We start from the raw sequence: 21,638 nt of genomic DNA on the forward strand, positions 1-21,638 counted from the left end.
GACATGTGCACCTGGGGCCTTCCTTAATGACACTTGAAGAACTTGTGCCATCATTTGATAAGCTTAGCCCAGTCACTGCTCTGTTACGTGGCATTTTTAGAGCAAAATTGCCTGTTTTTAAAAATTTTTAGTTGTCATCTGGTGTGGACAGGGGGAGTCAGCACAATGTGTGCAAGTTTGAGTTAGATCAGCATGACTGTCAGCTGCTGGGACATTTAGCTATCAATATACCCATGGGACAATCTCATCTTCTTCCCTTTGAGGGGAGCAGACTCAATTATAAAGTTCATATCTTTGCACTTTTCTTTACAAAAACACTTGACTGAAGTGAGTGGGAGTCTTGGGTAGCATCATGAAGACACAGTTTTGAGTTCTATGTGGTTTTGCCACGGAATCCAGTTTTTTTAAACAGCTTTTCTGTTTCATCTGTCTTGCTGCTTTCTGTAAGTGATGTGTGACTTCATGTTAAATTAAGGTTTTTCTTCCTGCAAACTTGTTATGGATGCTTGTGTTTCTGGGGCTTTTGAAGCTTAATCAGTCCACAGTTTTATTATTATTTTCCCAAGGATGAGTGTAGATATTAGAGGTAGCAGAGCCTGTGTGTAAGAAGCAATATACAAAAAAAAAGGGGGGGTAAAATCACAAAAAGCATCTTATTCCTGCACTCAGAAGGTAAAAACTGATTCACATTTAGGCAAATGGTGTAATGAAACTTTCTTGATTAGAGTCCCATATTTTTAGTTAATTTAGAAGTTACTGCACTTTAGGAAGATTTATTCCAGCCTAAGTTTTCTCTCCAGTAAGTTAATAAAATAGCTAGAGTGTAAAACCCCCCATCTGAAAAAAGCTGTAAGTTTCAAGGAAAGCCTTTTAAAATCTATCAAAACTGGTACTAATGGAGTTTAGGAGACACTGGTTGGTTAGGTGCTCTTGAAAATAATTCTGCAGGGTTTCTGAATAGAACAAGTCTTCAGTGAAGTGGTAATGTTTTAAATGACTAAGCCTGAAGAATATTTGGTATCTCATTTACTTATTGCTCAGCCCAGTTTTCAGTATTTTTGTCCCAGTCTGCCCAATGAAAAAACAATTACATCGATTTCATTCCATTATTCTTGCTTTCAGAATCTCAACAGATAGTATTTGTATTGGAAAAAACCTACAGACCAGTATTTTTCTGGGGATAAACCCTTTTTTTTTTCAGTGATATTTCTGAAATAATGACTCCAATTCTGTGTGTCAGTGTTGGGGTAGCAGCCTATTTTTGTACTGTTCAGAAGTTGAACTATCTTTTTTATGTTGATTCTCTACTCCCTCTTGCTAGAATGTAACTTAGGAGGTGGTGGAGCTTATAATTCTTTCATAATGTTGCAGGTTAACAGTGTTTGTACCTCTGGCCCAGAAGGCTGTGGGATGTAGGTCTGTATTTTGGCTGTCAAACTGAGTGAAATACCTGACAACTTGGGGATGTGTGGAGGTTTTGCTTTATTTTCCTGTCACTGGTAGGCAAAATGGTGAGAGATCAGCCTACCTTGGCCAGTTCTGGCAGAGAAGGACTGATGGAGATTGTGGTGTCAAAGGTTGCACATGGAGCCTTGACCAGATTCATATGGGAGTGCTGTTTTCACCCACAGTAACAAGCTGCTGGTAGGTCAGGGGCTGTAGCAGAGAGAAGACGCCTGTTGGATGTTGTGCTGATACTCGTATCTTTTCCCCATCCTGCAATTGTGTGCTTGGTTATCTTGCACTTTCACAACGCCTGGGTGAGTCAGGGAGATCGTGGGGGTTCGGGGCAAGGGCAGGACCTTGATTGTAACCAGCTTGGGACTGAATCACATCTCCTTTAGTACCAGGCATCTGCAGCCACTTTTGGTGCCGGTCTGTGTTCAAAGGAACATTTTAGCCCGAGTGTTTTTTGGGCTGCTCTCCTGTTTCAGCAAGAGCTGTCTGTGTGGGCAATGTTTTGTGCCATGAAGCTGTAAGATGATCGCCTTACAAGCGAGTGGGCCCCTCTGAAGGTACAGATTGCAGAGGATTAGTAAAGATGTTAAGATTACACTAGATCTCTACCTGCACAGCCTGTGCAGGACTTTCAAGACTCCTCAAGCTCAGTCTTTATGTATTTGCTCTTGGAAGATTCTGTCTGTCTGGTAGGAATTTATTTGCTCCTCATTTACACTTGAGTATTATCAAGATCATAATCCATTGTCTGAAGAATCAAAGTGACACTGTTTTTTGAACACAGAATAAATCAGACTATAATATGCCATATATATTCATTTATTCTTAGCCTTGTAGAGGACTCAAAAAATCTTCCTGAAGCCCTGAGATGTTGGGGTCTGGCACAAATGTAAGGCTGCCAGATGTGTTGATAGGAGACAAATGGAAGGAGCTGGAAAGCCTTTCTTGTTGTTTCAATGCACAAAACAGTGCAAACTTTAATTGGTGTCATGTAAGAGTGATCACTGTGCAGCAAAACTTGCAAAGAGCTTCTTTTAATAGTAGTAGATCCAGTGCTCATCTGAGCAGACAACACAAAAGCAAACATGAAAACTCTTTTGCCTTTGGGTAGCCTGGTTATGTCAGTGAGGAGATGGTTTCTTGATTAAATCCAGACTGAGCAGTTTCCTGTTAGCATGCTAACTCAGCCCACAATGTCTTATTCTGAACGTCTGTTACTTGGCTCGTCTGCCAAGTCCTTTTTCCTTTTAAACTTACAGGCAGAACTGCTAAAATAATACAAATACAAACAATTCCTAAAAGTCTCTCAAAATGATTTCTAGCAGCGTAATGTTTTGCTGACAAACTCCATTTTCAACTTTCAGGGTTTGGGGTTGTTTTCTGTTTTGCCTTTTTTGGGGGGAGGTTATTTTTTTGGTGTTGTTGTGTGGTTTTTTTTAAACATTCTCCCAGCATGCTGTCTAGGGGAAGTTGCAGTGTTGCAATTAATGGAAAATGTTGTGCGTGTATCAATCTTGGAATCAGATCCTGCCCTTGCCTGGTACACAATCACATCAGTGAATGAGAGGTTTTTACCCACACTGAGTAGAATATGCCTGTAAGTAAGCACATGGGGCAGTCTGCTGGATGGAAAATCAAGAGTTAAATGGAGTGGTGCACATTTTATTCTATTTGAAAGCAGTTGTATTGTGCAGCTAGTTATTTTCAAAAATGTATTCTAATTGGAAGGTGAAAAGTGAGCAAGAAAATTTAGCATTTCTTTTCCCAAGCAAGTTTTGCTTAGAGAAGATTTCAATGGGGGAGATACACAGTGCTGGCAACAAGATTTTATTTTTTTTCTGTAATGGTGGTGTCATATAGAATTTTATTTACACCTTTAAGTCAAACGTATAAGAAATTATACACCAGTTTTCTCTGTGTCAGCCTGTGTGTTTCTGCAGCTGTGGGGTGAACAAAGTTGGGCGACTAGTCTGAGCTGAACCTGAGCCCACCAAGTGAAATGAAGGGCCTGGCTTTGGCTGGATCAGTTTCCCAGCTCAGTTTGCAGTGGCAGGTGGGCAAAAAAGAGCTTCAACTCAGTATGAAATGCTGCCATTTTGCAGTTGTGACATGGCTGCAAGTTTCCTAGGACCTCTGCTCACGTCCTGCCCATGCTCTTTGCAGTCTGTTGGCAGGTCCCTGTGTCTTGATCCTACAGGATGCTCCTGGCTCTTCCAAGGCTTCATACAGAGAGAGAGGCACTTTTCTGCCAAAAACCTGTGCCTGGGCCCACTTCCTAGAAAGTCCAGAACATCACAGGGTACTGCTAGAAAAAAATAATCCACTCTTCTGTTCAGAGTTGCTGAAGCTGTTGTTCCCATTTTTTTTTTTTCTCTTCCATTTCTAGCCTGTTGTAGGTTGGGGTTGTTTTGTTTTGATTTTTACTTCTTTGTTTTGTTGGGTTTTTGTTTGTTTGTTTTTAATACAGACAATAGGTTGTATTTTAATATTACATCAGAAGTTTGACCTCATTAAGCTGGGAAAGGAGACGTTCTTGTGCAAGAGCAACAGAGCTTTAGAATAATATTTAGATCATGTATAGTGTTTAAAACAAAAAGGGATGTCTATTATAAATAATTCAAAAACAATGGAAGTTAGTGGTATATATATGACGTGGGGGAGTTTTCTGTTCTTAATTCTTTTATGAATGGATTAATCTTTTGTTTTCTTCGTATACCAAGCCAGAGTTGGTAGTGACCACAAGTTATTAGCATGAAAATGACCTTCCAATAGTTTATTTACATAAATCATTGTGATGCCTGGGGATTTTTGACAGCATTTTTCTTTTTACTCGTGGTTGCAGACACTCCAAGGGACTCGAGCCATTTATTTTTCTCAAGAAGGACTTTTATTATTACTGGAGCTTTATTAGTGCTGGTGATGTGCGATTAGAGTGATTAAACAGGGATGATGCATGTTATGTATTTGGGATCAAGGTTAAAGAGCAGATGCACCACAGCACCTTTTCCTCAAGCTGAGGATGCAGGTTTGGTCTCTGCTGAACTGCAGCAATGGGAGGGGACCTGTAAGTTTCCTCATGCTGCCTCTGTAGAGGTCTGTCTTTTCTTGTGTCAGCTGGTCCTTCTCACAGTCAGCTCAGAAGGGGGAGAGAAATTTCCTGTTAGATTGCTCTTGTTGGTGTTTTTTATTTATAATCCCATTTTTAAAGCTTTTTATCACAGATAATTAACAAATAAATATTTAGACCAGTCACAAAAGCAATTTTCTGAACAGTTCTCTAAATAGTGGCAGAATTTAGGGAATGTTTCTAGTTTAAAGCAGGCTGTAAGTACTGAAAACAAATGCTTTTTTAAAACACATGCACCCAAACACCAAACCCTAGGTTTGTTGACAAATAAGGTGGCAAACAAACTATAAGAGAAAACTGAAATGCCCTGATAACATGTTTGCAAGATGGCTTTGACATCCTCCTTGCGAAAGTATCCTGAAATGTTTTTTATGTTTATTTAGAAGTTAAATAAGACACTGAATTATCACTCTTGTTCCCTCTAGTAATATTCTTTGTAGGGTAATGGATTTTCTTTTAGATATGATACATATGATGGGATCATAACATAACTTGATAGCAGACTATAAAATATCTTGTGGAGCCTGTCGGAGACATTTCTTAACGATAAACTTGCTAAAAACCTCCATTGTTTGATACAACATTTGGTGCTGCCAACATTGACAAAGTAGTTTAGTAACTACAGATGGACTGTTCCTGGGAAAAGTTGGAATTTAATCTGTGTTTCCTCATGAAACCTGTGTTAGGCATCTGGCTTCTGTCTGATTTTTGTGCTTTATTTTTTGTTTCAACTTTGTAGGGCGAAGGGGACCAGTTACCTCCAGAACATACTATCAGCCAGTATGAAACATGCAAGATCAGGACTATAAAAGCTGGAACTTTGGAGAAACTTGTGGAGAACCTTCTGACAGCTTTTGGGGATAATGATTTTACCTACATCAATATCTTTCTCTCAACATACAGAGCCTTTGCATCTACTAAGGGAGTACTGGAACTTCTCCTTGACAAGTAAGAGCCAGTAAATAACAGTAAAGAGCCATCGTTTGCATGTTGTCAGGAATTCCTTCCATTACTTTTAGTGGACATGGCCTTGCTAACCTGATGGGCCAGTGTCAAGAATACTGCAAAATTCTCAATTTCAGCCTAAAGAGAAAATGTGTAAATACAGGCTGCCCACATCCCAACTCTCATTAAGGCATGGCCACCAGGTAGGGAAAGTGTGGCGGGTCTGACTGCTGAGAAGCCAAACTGAGACTGGCACAAGAAAATTGATACAGATTTTCTCCCCCCAAAAACCCCAGAATGCATGGGCTACAAAGTCATACCAAGAACAGATTCCTGTGTTTTGCTGGATATGGGTGTTTTCACAGCTAACTCTCATATTTGGGGGCTGCTGACTTGAAAGAGGGATTTTTTTAGCAGTATAGGAAAGAATTCACTATCTCCTTCTAGTTCTTCACATGAATAGAGTAATAAATTTTTGCAGGCAGCACAAGAAACACTCAATGTTATAAGAATCAATTCATGGTAAGACTGTTCACTCATGTCTGCTGTATCTGTGTAAATGCTGAGAACCCACAAGATTAGTTTTCTCACCCTAAATTCTAACTGAGACATGACTGGGTCAGAGGTGATCTTATTTTGGGTGTATCCTTTTTATTGCATTTTCAAAATCAAGTGATGTCTGGAGACAGTTCTTGTGGCATATAGTAAAAGGAACAGAGGGGTAACATAAGAACTCCTAGGTTTCCATTTGGCTCTCCCACTGGGTAGGTAAGGAACAAAGCATGGATAAATTATCTGTGCTTTTCTTTTGTATCTGGAAGGGAGTGTAATATTACCTGTTTTGTAGGAATGTTATGTGGCTCAATTAATAACAATGTTGAAATGTCTAGCTGCCAGGCCTGCTGTGGTTGCTCAAGTGCAGCAACTTCACAGCCAGGGAGTCAGGTGAGGAAAGAGCAGCCATCCTGGGGAGCAAACTGTACAATTAGATTTACTACTGAGAGCTTTACATCTCTCAGTCCACACCAGTTCTGACCTGGCACACAAGGAGCAATAAAAATGGACAGTGCCTGTATACAAGAATATAAAAATACTGAGGAATTCCTTCTTTTGAATGGATGATTATTCCTATATTTGGATTTTATGTTTTGGACATACATGTCTTTGAAGAATAAAATATGAAGGAAAATTTTTGTGGATGCTAGGTACTCTAAATCAGAGATGACTAGCCAAGTGACACTGTCATGAGAGTTTCTTACTTCCTAAGCAAGTGAATAACCAAAGAGCTAAAATTTATAGGAGAAACCATTGTTTGTGTGCATATACATGGTTACTTTCAGCCAGTAGTGCTTCATGTATGATTTATTTTACTTACCTTTATAAAAATACATTTTTAACAGAAGAAGTTGGAATAAATAAAATACTAGCCTTTACAAGGATGCTTTGCCCAAAATGACTATTTTCAGTATCATTCCCCTAACTGGGCAGGTTTTGTTGTTCCATTGGTGGGTTGCTAGACTGCTCTTTTGGGCTTTTTTTGGTGTTAATTGATGTATATCTGGGGAAATTTTCTTCCTGTAATCAATGAGAACTCGAGAGTAGCTCAAATAATGTGAATCAGTTGGTCAAAGGTGGCTCTAAACCTGATGATACATACCTCATTGCTCAATTAAAGGCACTTAAGTTGTCTTAAGACAGCTTATTTTATCTTAAAGTATATTCATATATCCTGTTTAAATGCCTAGAAAGCATCTTTGTGTGCATTCCCCACCCAGTTCAACACAGCTTTGATTTTTAGTGGTTTCCATTGTTTCTCACTTACTGAGGTACTTCAGTAATGCAAATAAATGTCCCACTGGAGACTGTGACCTCATTTTATAAATTTCTGTGCAAAAATGCCCTAGAATTGTTTGCAACAGCCCCCACCCTGAAGACCCTCTGCTCTCAGGAGATGATAAACAGCGAGAGGAACAGACTATGATGCAGATACCTAGGAGCAGCTTACTGGGGCAAAGAGAGAGTAAGGTTTTAACTCATAGTGATGGTTTTGGAATTTGAGCTGGGTTTTCACCCATCCATATTTTTACATGTCCATGTCTGGTTGCTTTTTGCTGTCCTCAGGAGGCAGAAGACTGTTAGACAAAGAGCAATTCATATATTATGCTTAATTTATTTGTATGATTCTAGAAGATCTCATGCATCTGACAAGCAAGTTTAGAATCTATTGTCAAATCTCTTAAGCTGGGTGATCATCCAAGTGCTATTTTTGGAGAAAAGTTCTTGGTGCTGCCTTGGGTCCTTGGTGGTGGGCTGGCTTTGATCAGTGCAAAGCCCCTGGGCTGGACTAGGAAAGGGGTCTTCTGTGCAGTGTGTATCACCTTGGTGTGGGACAGGTGATTATTTCACATACAAGTGTGTGTATCTTTTCCTCCTGGCCACTTTACCTGGCTGGATTCAATGGGTGCTCTGGGTGGTTCTGCCCAAGAAGCCAAGCTGTGAGTGCTGCAGGATGAGCTGAGGCATGGGAAGGCACCTTCAGCTGCTCTGTCCCTGCTAGTGCTTTCTACCCTTTTGCCACTTAATAGGGGACATCACTGTCCAGAATGGTCAACTCAGCTCTTCAGTGACAACTGAAATAATTAAATCTCTCTGTAATTGAGGACTGAAGCAGTTCAAAGTTGGGGTTGGGCCCAAAGGTAATCCATGGAAAGAGCAGTCCATCTTACAATCAATTAGCCTTGTTATGGTTTTGATTGTTTTGTGGTGTTTCATCACTAGCTGTTACAATGTTCAGACTCTGTTAGGTTGTGCTGTTATAGGGATGATGGAAAAGTCTTTTGGGAATCTTGCTTTAGCACTTGAGAGTCCTCTACATAAATGGCTCTTTTTTCTTCCCCTGTTTTCTCCTATTGAAAAAATCACAGCAACCTAGATATAGAAAAGTAAAAAATTAGTGGAACATTGAAGTTTTAAAATCAGATACTCAAGGATGAGGAATTTGAGAGGGGAAGAACTCAACATCTTACAAAATTCACCATCATTTGCTTTAGTTTCTAGTTCTTTAATGATAGCATTTTAAAACCAGCCTGAAGACAATAATTCCTCATTCTTGGATAACTGTTGGTCATGAGAGGCCTAAACTCCTTGGGCTCCTGTGAAAATGCCAACTCTGTGCAGTAAACATCTCTGTAAATGGTGTATAGCTGGTGCACTTCAGCTCAGTTAACTCTGCAATGAAGTTCTCAAGACTTTGGTATCTGGGGATTACATCTGTAACATTACATTTGGATTGCAGCACAAAAGAAGTGACAAGTCTGACCTATGAGTCTGTCTTACATTTTCTCAGGAGTCTATGAGAGGAGAGAAACCCACCCCAGGCTGGAGGAGGAACTGAGCAGACAGGACTAACACAGCTTTGAAATGTGTGCATAGCCAGTTTAGAATGGATTTAATCTGAGTATTCTAGCAGGAATGAACAGGAAAATAAGTGTCTTCTAAAGATGTTGTACTTGTTATTCATGGCATTGTTGGCTACTGATTGAGGGGAAGGATCTTGGACCAGACTTGTGCATCTCTTGGTCCTTGTGGTCTTGCAGAGATGGAGTTCCTGTCCCACTGGTTTTTGGTAGCGTGTTGGCATGGTAGAAAACCTGCTTGAAGAGGGATGGCCTCCTGTGGTTGGCTGTGAGGGCAGGAAGGGAGAATAAAGGAAGTTCAGATGCTGCAGTTTTGCTTCAAACAAGTATCCTGAATGGTATTTGCAGCAATGTCTCAGGTGAATCTGGGTAGTCAGGCTGCCCAGAGCAGCACCAAGTCAGGAATGTGGATGACTCTAAGGAAGCTGGCCCTGCCCTCCTTCTCTGATGCTGCTTTGAAGAGGTGAAAATGTCAGAAGAGGGCAAGAAAGCAGAGGGGAGATGTCTCCACAGAACACAACTTTCTTTCCTCAGCCCAGTTTTGGTCTTGCTGGCTTGTGTACCTCCCAGGGTGAGTTAAAAGGTCTCCTTTAGAGGAAGGGCATGTAGGCTGCCTGACCCTGTCAACATGAGCCACAGGCTTTTATAATAAATGGTAGAATCCACAGGAAATCCTAGGAGGTCACCACTTCTCCTCTCACAAATCTTAGGAATATAGAGTTTAAGATTCTATGGATGTTTCTCTTGGCATTTCTAATATCATGGAGAATCTAGAATTTTATTGCTCGGGATGAAATATAGATGAAATTTAAGCTATAAAAGTTAGAATTATTTATATGCAGCTTGTGAAGAAAAGCAGACGTTACAAGGGAAAAAAATATTGGTAGTAATTGAATTTAACCAGCTTAATTATCATGTCTGCATCAGATAGAATAAGTAGCAGAGTCTGCATTTTTGCAACTTTCTTGTTAGTGGTACCTGTTAATAGTAACAGTCCAAAGATTAAAGGGGGTGTCAATGCATAATCTCTGTTTCATAAGTACTTGTATTTTGTTTCCCAGTGGAGTAAAAAAGTAATTAAAAGGGCAATCTCTTAAAGAGTGAGTAAGGTTTTGGCACAAGTTGTAAATTTTCCTTTCATGTGAGGAGCTCAAGCCCCGTTTCTTATTCTTGGTGATAGAGCAGGATTGTGGATAAGGGAAAATCATGAATGGCAACGCTGAGCTCTTGTTGTTTGGCCCAAGGGAGAACAATGATGAGGCCAGATCAAAAAAGGCCCCTCCGTCTTGTTACAGGAAAGCAGCTCCTTGACACAGTGTGGGAGGGAACAGCATCTGCATCTCCCAGTGGTAGGACACATTTTTAATAGGAAAGTACACATTGTCAAACTTCTGCAGCATTAACTGAGGTTAGGACATGAAACATTCTGTCCAAAAAAGGTGAGAGGCTTTTCCCCTGCGTGGCAGAGGCAAACAAAAAAGCAGAGGCTGTACTTAAGAGAAGCTGAAGTGTTAAGGCAGGACAAAAAGGAACTCGGTACAGGGTGAACAATTCAGAATAACGGGTGCTTTTGTTAAATCTGTGGTGTGGTGAGCTTCTGTGAAATCTTCTGGGCAAAATCTTGTTCTCAGTGTGGGTCTTACTCGGGGAAAATAAGCTGCTGTCTACCCTGTGAGCCTGAGAGGCTCTGCAGCCCTTGGAAGTTCTGAGGAGGCTTTTCTGGGCTGTCACTGTCCTCTGCATTTCCTGCATGGCTTCAAGGAGTGGGTGGTTTTGTCTCCCTCAGTGTAGGGGACAAACTGAAGGGACCCTCATGTTGCCATTACTCCTCTTCACCTGATGTTGAAGAGGAGGAGGAAACCCTCCCAAAGCCAAGCACGCATGGCTTGGGTTATGTCACAGCAGGAATCGTGGTGGTTTTGACTCCCACAGCCCATGCAGGTGGTGTCATCCCAGCAAACCAATGGGACAGAGTGGGACATTTCTGCACTATGACATGTCCAATGGAGTCACACACAGTGTTGAACAAGGCATATGAAGAGGTTTAAATTGTTAATGTATGATTCAGAATGTTTTAAGACCAATGCAGTTGCCCATGTTTCAGTCAGAAGCTGGTTACTGGATCTGTAGTGCTGTGCCACTCATTGTCATGGACTTCAAATTGCCCCCTTTGGTAACTTCTGTCTTTAGAAAAGTCAGGGATGGGTTATTGGTGCTGGCAGTAACTTCTAACACTTCTTGGAGATTGTAAATAAATCTGTTGTGATGGGTTGTTGGTGTTTTTTTTCCCCTTTTTTTCCTTCCAGACTTCAAATTAAGGTTTTGCTTGTTAGTAAGTTTGAGCCTATTCATTCTTTTTGCTCGATTCAGGCTATAAAGGTTTTCTATTGACATGGAGTAGAAGTTAAGCCAAACAAAATCTTGGGCATAAGCTGGTATGTTGAAAAGTGAGGGGGGTGACTAGTATTTTCATAGCTATTGAAGAGTAATTGGACATCTGCATCCCTTTGCCATTCATGGAAGTTTGGCATCTCAATGCAGAAGACAGCTTTGAAAACCTGCCAAGTCTTCAATACTATTATGTACTGATATTTTCTCTGTGTTTGGTAGAAGTAGGTAGGGAGATTTAAAGGAAAAAAAAAAAAAGCCTTTTTCATGTAAAAACCCTGGATAGAAGTTCTTAGAGAGAGGCAAAGGAGACCAGTTCCCCCTGCCCCTGGGTGTGGGGATGCTCTGCAGAGTTCCCTTTGGTACCCTCAGTGTCCCTGGATGTGCTGTGGAATGAACTGCTCACAAGTGCCAGGGAAGCCAAAGATGTTTAGCTGTCCAGATGAGTTCCTCTCATGTATTTCATTTTGTCATGGTAATCTTGTTCCTTACAACAGCACTTAACAAGCAGGGCCAGGCTGTGCTTGGCCCAGTCACATAGAAAGCAGCAACTGGTCCCTGTCTCAAGGCATTTGGGGAGGAGGGAATGGATACTGTTTGAGGGGAGAGCTGGAGCTGAATAATGACAGCAAATACAAAGTTAGTTTTACGTTTTCAGTTCATTCTGTCTTCTGGAGGATGACTCAATAGCAGGTAAATGGAGAAGAGAAGAAAATAAGGGCAGAGAGGGGACAGTGAAGGAATGGGCCCTTTGTAGCTAAGTGTGCGCTGAGGACAGCAGCTTTATCTAGCATCGGGCTCACTGGTGTTGCTGGAGCATCTATTCTTGCCTCTGTTGTCCTCCTGTATACCAGGTGGTTTGTTTACTCCACTAAAGAAGCAACTTCATTTCCATGATGTGTGTAATTCAAAAGACTTAGAAATTCTTGCTGTCTGTACTTCCAGTCACTTATTTTGACTCTTAGAAGCCTTTTTTAGGGATGTGTTTGGGGCTTTTGCAGAGAACCACCTTTCCTTTTTAATTCTGAATCATTCAAAGAGTATTTTCCTCTCTATTCTTCCCTTCTTAACCGAGATGCAGGGGTGCAGTTTCTACTCAGTTTTTCAGTATTTAAATATTCAGTACTGCCCATTACATTCTGGTCTCATTTGCTTAGTCAGTCCCTTTGAGTGGAGTCTATAACTTTCCAAACACCAAACAAGGCTGAAAAGTTCTGTGGGCTACAGGATCCTTTTGTTTCCCATGTCTCTTTTTGTATGCAAAGCATTCATACAAGGCTGGGTAGTGAATGGCTCTTTGTCCAGGAGCTGGTGAGAACAGAGCAGGGGAAGTCTGCAGAAATGCTGTTCTTTACATCAGATATATCATTAACTCCTCCTAACCCGTATTTAATGACCTGCTGTTGGTGCAGAGCTCTCATGTTGAGAGATAGGCAGAGGTTTGCATCTGGCAATATAACAAGGCATTACCAGCTTCCTCAGTTTTGTACAGAAATTTGCCTGCTCTTTATAACTGTTTTAGATTACAGAAATCAGCATGTATCTCTCTAGTGGGATTTAATGGCAAATGCTTAATATTCTGCCAATTCATGTTTTCTATTTCATACAATTGTAGGACAATGACACCGTGACTCATGTCAGTCATTTTCCCTCTAAGATTTAATGGGAAGCTTTGAAAAATAAAGATCAAAATGTAATTGTTATTCAAAAGTGGAAGCTTTCTTTGTATATTCCTCCCGGCAGGGGGGAAAAATATCTTTTGTCTATTGGCTAAGAAGCTTTAGTCATCTTACCTAGCAGATGACAGTGGAGAGTGAAATCCTTTGCCTTTAGCAATGGGACAGAAGCTGGGTCACAGCATGTCCTGTACATGACATCAGCAGCACATCTCCATTCTGCCCTGTGCCATCTCCACTGGGAAGGTGCAGCACAGTTCTCTAAATATCCCTTTACACTCTTTTTTGTATTCTCTTGGTGAGATGATGTCTTACCCGGTGGTATATTTGGAAATGCAGGGCAATCCACAGGTCTGCAAGAGCAAATAGTGAAACCAAAAGAGTAGTATCTAATAAAAATAGGTTAAACTTTGCACTTTAGCTTGGCAAAGTGTTGGAAGTATGTTCTTCAGGCTCCTCTGATGTATTCCATCCTTGCAGTAAAGCAGTGGGAAGCATCTCACGTTGTTAATTGCTTTCACTTTGAGTTGCAAAGGCTGGTAATGAGCATTTAGGATATAACAGAGCTGAGAGAGGCCAGGTAGGATTAAGTGGTGAATTCAGGCATAGCTGAGAGTCATAAAGAAGGTATCTGTTCAGTTTTATAGCTTCAGTAGAGCTGATCCCAGTAGAAGGAGCATGGGCAGGGCGTGAAATTGCTTGGGAGAATATAGGAGAAAGCACAGAGGTAAAACAAATAAATTCAGGACAAGATTGACAGCCATTCTTGTGCCAAGCAGTGGGTCCTCTGAGGGTTCCTGTTGTGATTCACTGTGACCACTAAGGGATCGAGGTGTAATTCAACATGTTTAGAAGTGGACTCCTATCTCATTGTTGGCTTAGCTAAGCATGTTTTTCTTTAGATGTTTGGATTAGCTCTGAAATTGCAACTACAAAATGGCTTATCCTGTGCATAACTCAGTCTCTAAGGACTCTTTCTGTTCTAAGAAGCCCTTAAAACCTACTCTCATACTTCTGCTGTCTTATAGGACCGGCAGGATTGTTTCAGGATGACTGGAAAGAATTTGGGCCCTTTAAAAAATGTTTGCAGAGTTTTATGCATGTGTTATGCCTTTTTTTTTTTTTTTTCTGAACAGATAAGATGCCAAGATTTCTGAGTTTTTCCACAAATTATGTGGTAATTCAGGTTGAATCAGAGACAGTATGTTGGTCAGACTAAGCTACTAGGGTCAAGCAGTCATGGTTTTGTTCTCAGCTTGACACAAATATGGGTAACAACTGGAGCAAATTGTTTTTTGTTATGTCTACCTGCAGTGTAATTGGAGGTGCAAGATCTGGGTTTCAAAGAGCTGCTTCAGATAACACAAATGGTCTTAGTGCAGTGCTCTCAAGGCTAAGTAAACCCAAGCTAATCTCCTGACCACTGTGGCTGCTCTGCCCCTATCAGAGTGATAACTTGTTTGCATGTATTAGTTTGGGTTGACTTTGCAGTGCACTGGGATGTATGCACACCCTCATCTCTCTGCCTCAGCTTCCTCATCCACAGCAGAGGATGTGGAGTCCTAAGTCAGGAGTCATAAGATTGTTGAAACTGAAGTTCTTCTTCTAAAGATTTATGGAGTTCTGAGGTGGTGAGCCATGGCAGGGCAGAGTATCAACATGAGGGTGGTGGGTTGTGGTGCTCAAACATGTTCTTTACAATCTAGCTGATCTGCTGGTGACACTGAGCTTGCATCCAGTGACACTGGCTGGGGTTCTGACATATGAAGGCTTAGACCGATACTTTAGGGAAGCATAGAAGTCCCACCTCTGAGTTTTATCCTTTGAAGCATTTTGGATTAATTTGCTACAAATCTGACATGAACCTCCTGGTCACAAACTGACAGCCCACTGTATTTCCTTTATCTGATGTTGCTAGGGTGCTGTAGCACAACCATTTAAAGATGCACTTGTTCTAACTACTCAGATTAATTGCAGGTGCCTGACATAATTAGTTGAGCACAGAATATATAAAATCAGCTTGCTCTGTTCTGGACTGTGTTTAATTGTCTGCCTTCATTAAAGCTGCCTGTAAGGATCTATGAAATAGTTTATGGAGCTGTATATCTCAAACAATAGACACTCCCATTAGGAATGCATGATCCTGCCTGCAAGGCACATGTGCTGCCTGTGTAGGTAAGAGGTTTTCCTGTGCACTGTTGGAGTGGTGCCCATGGTTCCCTCTTTCCCAGTGGCATTTTCCCAGCGCCACAGGCCGTTCTCACTCCTGACAACTGTGCCACTAGTTTTGGCACAAGTGGCACTTGCCACCTAGAAAGCTGTGTGTGAAATCACGCTTGGAGTGTGTTGGAGAAAGAAGAAGCTGGGTTGGAGAAGGTGGCTGTGTTACAGCCTCGCTGCACACTGTAATAGTACTCTGGGGAAGGATGGCCTGAAAACAGGCAGAAGAAAGGGTCTTGGAGGTGTGAGCAAAGAAGCTGTTTTGGTTGATTCCTCCTGTGTGCAGGCTGTTTCATATGAATTAACACATTAAGCTGGAAGGCACTGGCTGTCTCTTTAGGATTTTTTCCTCCTAAATGAAATAATCTTCAAGCTTCCTAATTTCACCCAGCTGTTAGATTCCATATTTGTAGTCTGAGCTAGAAACACTTCTTAGTTGTTTATGTTAATTGTATATGAATTATTCTACTTGGGTTTTTGCTTTTATTCAGCAGAGCTTCCTCTAACCACCCATCTCCTTTTTCAGGTATGGAAACCTGGAGATCTCAAGCTGTGAAGAAGTTGAAAGCGAGAATTCCTCTGAATCCAAGACAGTGCTCAGGATGTAAGTGTGGTTTTGCACTGTGCAGGAATCCCCAGTCAGGGCTTGGTGGTGGGGGAGGATGTGGGCAGCATGGCTGTTGTTTCCTTTAAAATCCACAGCACTGATTGCTTGCCTGTGTGAAGACCAAGTATCAATTGTCTCTTAATATATCCAATAATGTAACCCAGAGATCTTTCCATTAGGGAACCTGGCTCAGAATTAAACATGGGATGAACACATCTAGGCCAACGTTTTGTTGATTAAACAAGGAGTGTTTGTTTCTCCTGCCTTATCTGTAGCAGTAAGTGGTTATTGCTTATGACTGATTTAATTGTGTGTTGCAACAGTGTCTGTGGAGCTAAGCTGAGGTTGCTTCAGGCAATGTGTGCATGCATCTATCTTTTCCATTAGTGCCCCTATGATTTACTTGCTTTTAGAGTGAAATTTAAATTCTTAAGTCATCTTAATTTGCAAGAAAAATAGCAAAGCTGTTTTGAAATGCAGTTTAAATGTGTGTGTGGGGAAGTAGTTTAGTTATCCTCCTACCATCATACAAAACTGTGTTTTATCTTTAGACATTGGGTGTAAAATGTGCCTCAGGTCATCAGTGTTTGTACTTTGACATCTGTATGATCTGTGCTTTGCATGCATTGTAGAACAAAAGTAGCTGACAAAAAGTAGCTGAGTTGTTGTATTTTATTACAGTATGTTGTGATGCTTGATTCTTGACAGTATTACTGAAGACTGTTTTTCTGTGCCTTTATCTCAGCTTCCCCCAGTTAAGAAAACCTTACTTTTTTTTTAATCACTGCACTGCTTTCTCAAGGTGTAATTGAAGAAGAAAACTTTAATTTCCTCTTGATTTGAGCTGGAAGAAAAATGTTGAACTTTTCTATCATGAGATACACAGCCCAGACAACACTGAGAAATGCACTGCAGTGTTTTCATTCATGACATTCAGGCAGATTGTTGATTAAAATCACGTTCTGTCCTACAAGATTAGGCCTGCTGTTCCCACTCTTTACCTCTGTGCTTTTCTGATGTGTTGGGGCAGGGGGGGTTTCATGTCTGGCTTAAAATGATTCAAATATCCCCAGCCCAGAAACACCCCATTAATGTACCAAACACCTTCCTGTCTTGCATTGTCTGAGTGGCGTGGTCAGACAGCAGGGTTGCTTTGCCTTCTGCCATCCATGTGGAAACTGTTTTGTTTAACCAACAGGGAGGAACTGGGAAAAGCTCCTTGGCTCTGAGCACTTCAATAGCTGTCTCTGAAAACACAATGAATTACGCTTGCTTGGCTGCAGGAAAGACCTAGAGCTTAATTAATGTCTGTAAATGATACAGGATTCTCAAAGGCTTTAGTTAGAAACAAAATGTTAACTTAGAATTATTTTTTTTTTAGCAGTTAGCAAGGACAGAGAGCTACAACCTCTGGTGATTTGGGCTGTCCCCCTTGCCCCATGAGGCTTGACATGGGAGCTCAGGTTTCCTGGCTGGCGTAACAGAGTTATCAAGGTTTTCCTCTCATTTTGCCATGAAAGCTTAGCAAAGAACAGTTGCTGGTTAAAATTTAGTCACAGGCCCTGAGAAGGCAGTATGATGGGTAGAGGCAATCATAGGCAGCCAGCAGGTTCCCACACTCCCATCCAAAATGAGCTATAGGGTTTCTTCCAGTTTTGGGCACACCATTTGACCTCTCCCTGTCTCAGTCAGTCCAACCATAAAAGCTGAGCTAAAGCAGTAGCCTTCCTGCAAAACAGGTGAAGTGCTTATATTGAGGATGAAGAAGATAATTTCACCAATATAAATAATGTTGGGATTCATGTCCCAACTGTCCATTCATTGACCTGGAGAAGCTTGATTATGAGATGGAGAGAAAGAGGGTAAAAGTAATATTGATGTTAGTGTCACCAGGCGTTGGGCAAAATGCATCTATGTTTTGTTCTACTTGAAGGTGAGTGTGCAAGTGAAATAGCATTTGGTAGGAGCATATTTGCTTGCTTGATTTATTTATTTATTTAGAACAGGATTGTTTTCCTACTGACATACACATAGTTTATCATACACCCCCTGCCTAGTTTCTTCCTGCTGCATCAATGCTGTCTTCCTGTTTGGCATGGAATCATCATCAAATGTCTTTGCACAGCCTGGGGCTGACAAATGGAGGGAGGCTGTGGTCATGTTCCTGTGATAGCACAACTTCTGATGAGTGTGTCTGATGTAGTTTTCATGAATATAGCAGGCATGCCTGATTTTGATCCTTTGTCCTTCACCAGATACCTTTTATATCTGAATTCTATACCTGTTACCCAACTACTTCTAAAAAGCTTAACAGTGGAGTTGTCAACAAAGTCATTTGGCAGGTGTTTTAACAGATCCTGCATAAATGTGAATTCATTTTCCTGCCTTAAAAATGTCCATTGCTCTCAGTTGCTCTGGCTACTTGTCTCTCAGATATGATGAATGATATCTGGAAAAGGGGTTGGCTTTGCAGTCCTGTTGTGAAACACGTAGTTCTCGTGGTTCAGGTTTTTCTCTGGGATAATTCCAATATAATTGCACTTGCCCTCCTAGAAGAGAAACATATCATTTGTGCTCTCGGTTTTGTATGACTTGCAGAAATAAGAGGAAGAAGCAGAAGAACCATGTTATTTCTTACCATTGACTCTGTATTTCTCAGAGGAAAAATATCTCGTGGGGAAGCCAGTGGTCTGTGGTCAGAGATCTTCTGCATGTGTCAGGCTCCTGTTGTGACAGTTCAGAAGCTTTGAAAATCCACTTGGGGCATTAGAAATGGGGATGCAATTCAAAGCATTTCCACTGGTTTGACACAAACCTCCCCCCCCCAATTTAAAGACAGCTGCATGAGAAGAATTTATGGCTCTTTGTGTCTCATGAAGCTTTAAAGAAGAGGTTTTTTTTTTTCAAAATCTTAGGTACATATGGGAGGAATATTATGTCATATGTGGTGCACTCTAGGCTGACAGGTTGCTATTTTCTATGTTGAAATTCTCTGTGCTTTTTGCACTTGTAATACAGAGCTGTGACATGGTTTGGGAAGGAAAATGCCTGATACATGTAAGTTTTTAAAATTACTTTAGCATTCATGTAGCTCAGACCCTGCAAGTCCTGTGCTAGGGCTTGAGCTTACTCGTGGCACAGCTTTGTTTGAGAGACTTGTGGGAGCTCTAAACCTATCCTCGTGTTTCCAAATTCTGGGGCTAAGCCAGCAGTTACTTCTCACACTTGCTGCAGTGACATGTAGTTGTTACTGACCCAAGATCACTTCAGCTACGTTTGGAAACTTGCCTTCTAAGGACCAGTTGTGCCAAGGGGATTTTCTCCCGTTTACTTAAGCATCATTATGATTTCTGGGCTGCTGGAGTGGTCAAAAAATTAGTATTTTTCTCCAGAAATCTGACTTAATTACATCTAATAAAAAAATGTCTTTTGGGCTTTTTATTATTATTGCCATTTTCTTTAAAACTGCATTCAGTGCTACACAGTTTAAACAAAGGTACTGTAATTTTTTTAACTTCAAAAATACAAAGACAGTTTGTACCTTAAAGAGTAGGTTCTGAACAGCACCAGAGGTTTTGTGAGCTAAAAAACCCCTGCTATGCATGACTCTTAAGCTTTTTTTTTTTGCTTTTTTTTAGTAAGATTTGGGACAAACCTTAGCTTTTCATGTTCAGTAGCTTGCTTTCCACAGGTCTCCCTACTTTCAGTCAGTCAGAAAGTTCATGATTACAAGTAACAGAAGAATAAAGTCCAGACAAGGTCGTATACTCCAGTCAAGTGTCCTAGTTAGGTGGACTTCAGCCTGTGTTTCCAGGAATATGATGCCATGCCTCTCTTAATTGTCTGATAAGAGTTGTAAGGAGTAACTTACTTGACCCTCTGTTTCCTCCTATAAGCAATTTTTTTGGCTTGTCCTCGTGTCACATAAACAAGGTTGCCTAGTGGTGTTTCTCAGTTATGTTTTTCTGTTGAGGTGTCACCTCCTCATCTTAGTTAGGTCATTGTTGTCTTTGGAATTCTCTCTGTCCACTGCATGTTTTTTAGCTGAGGATTTATGTTGACATTCAAAAAGAAAAGAGTAGATGTAACACCCAGAGACGTGATAATTCAGAATAAAACCATGCATACATTAAATGAAAACAGAAATAATTGGCATGATGAGTAGCATTAGGAATTAAAGAGAGGTCTGTATGATGGGACACATTACATGGGCTGTAGAGAATTAGTACTATAATTCAATTATCTTTTTATGTGAGGTTGTATAGCTCAAATGTGTGGTTTGGTACGTGTCACCTGACAACAAGCAAAGGAGAAAGGAGAGCAAAAAGAAATACAGTACTTTCTTGCTTACATCTGGTATGAAGACTCTACACACCCTACCAGCCAGGAGTCATGGGCAACTTAAACAGGAGTGTAGTATCCAAGAGATCTCAGGCACCTTTTGATATTCTGGGAAGGGGGTCAGCAAGCCAAGGAACTAATGTTGTTTGGGGAGTTGAGTCCTCTGAGATGGTGTGTGCTGCCTGTCAGAAAGGGAGGAACAACGCTCTTGGTGACATGGCCCCAGTGCTGTGATCTCTACTCAGAGCAGACAAGTTCCTCAGTTAACTTTTAACTCACTGTTAAAAGGTTGTTTTCTATTCAGAATGACCTGGCAGCTAACTTGAGCTCTATTTCCCTGCACCTACTGAAAGATGGTGTTAATTTTGACCTCTGGGGAGTGCACCATGGGCAGAAAACTGTATCCAAGTCACAGACTCTTGTCAATTTGAAGAGGTGGTGTGTTAAAGGAGCAGAACACTTCTTTCCCAGAATATAAGCATTAAAGACCTGGCTGGAGCTGCTTGAGGACAGAGAAAGAACTATAAAGCCTACAAAGTATAAAATATTGTGCCTGTTTTTACCTTTTGGAAGTCAGTAACTTCACTGGATGCCAAGAGGCCTCTGAGTAATGAGCAGGGCTGAGGCCACGTTGCTGAGATTCCTTGCTGGGTGCATGAGACCAGGAGAGCTGGTGCAGCACATCACACTTCATGGATAAAAGGTGCTGAGCTTGTTGCTGTGAGTTTTAAAGATTTCTGCCAGTAAAGTTCCCAGAAGTCAGGACACACAGAAAAATGTCCAACCTGGAAATCCAGGCTTCCCGCAATGTTTGTATTCTGGGCAGACTAATGTTAACTAAATCAAGTTACTTGGAGATGTCTCTCAAAAATATAGTAGTATGGGCCTGAAATTACCTGCAGGAGAGGTTTTTCAAGAGGCAGACAATGTTGCCATATTTGCCCATGGACCATGTATTTTTGTTTGCTTGCTTTCCAGCAGGGTAACAGTGATCTGTTGTCTTTAAAGATACCCTTCAGGCATGCTGGTAAATACAATGAGAGAGAAAAGCCTGCTGTCCTCCTGTACATAGAAATAACTTGTGTCTGTAGCTAGTAAGAGGCCTCACAGCCAGGGCAAAGGTGATGGAGAGGAAATGCTGTGCTGCAAACAGTGAGCCACTTCCTGCTCTGTTAGTTTGCATCTCTCCTTCTGATGAAAGCAGAAGTTTAGGAGCTTTTCTACATCCCAGTTTAGGTTACATTTCTCAAGGATACTAAAGGGAAAGCAGTAGAACTGGGAAACTGGTCTCCTGGTTGCAGTATGAGGTTTCAATGAAGATTTTATAGTTTTATTTTATTTTTTTTTCCCCTCTCTATATTGTATACTCATATTCCCAGTGCTGTAAAAGGGAGGATTCTTACTGGAGTTGGACCAGCTGAATGAGAATCAGAAACAGTTTATGAGTCCGGAAAATAAAG

General features: G+C 41.0%; 1 protein-coding gene across 1 annotated transcript in view; it reads left to right on the forward strand.

The window, feature by feature from the left end:
• RGL1 (ral guanine nucleotide dissociation stimulator like 1) overlaps nucleotides 1-21,638 on the forward strand; it is a 73,198-nt gene that overhangs the window by 19,860 nt on the left and 31,700 nt on the right. Inside the window, exons 3-4 of the mRNA XM_051624956.1 lie at nucleotides 5,325-5,533; nucleotides 15,757-15,834. Coding sequence (XP_051480916.1) covers nucleotides 5,325-5,533; nucleotides 15,757-15,834 — 287 coding nt within the window. The remainder of the gene's footprint in view (nucleotides 1-5,324; nucleotides 5,534-15,756; nucleotides 15,835-21,638) is intronic.

This window comes from Apus apus, chromosome 7 (genome assembly GCF_020740795.1).
Source record: "Apus apus isolate bApuApu2 chromosome 7, bApuApu2.pri.cur, whole genome shotgun sequence".
Taxonomy (NCBI): Eukaryota; Metazoa; Chordata; class Aves; order Apodiformes; family Apodidae; genus Apus; species Apus apus.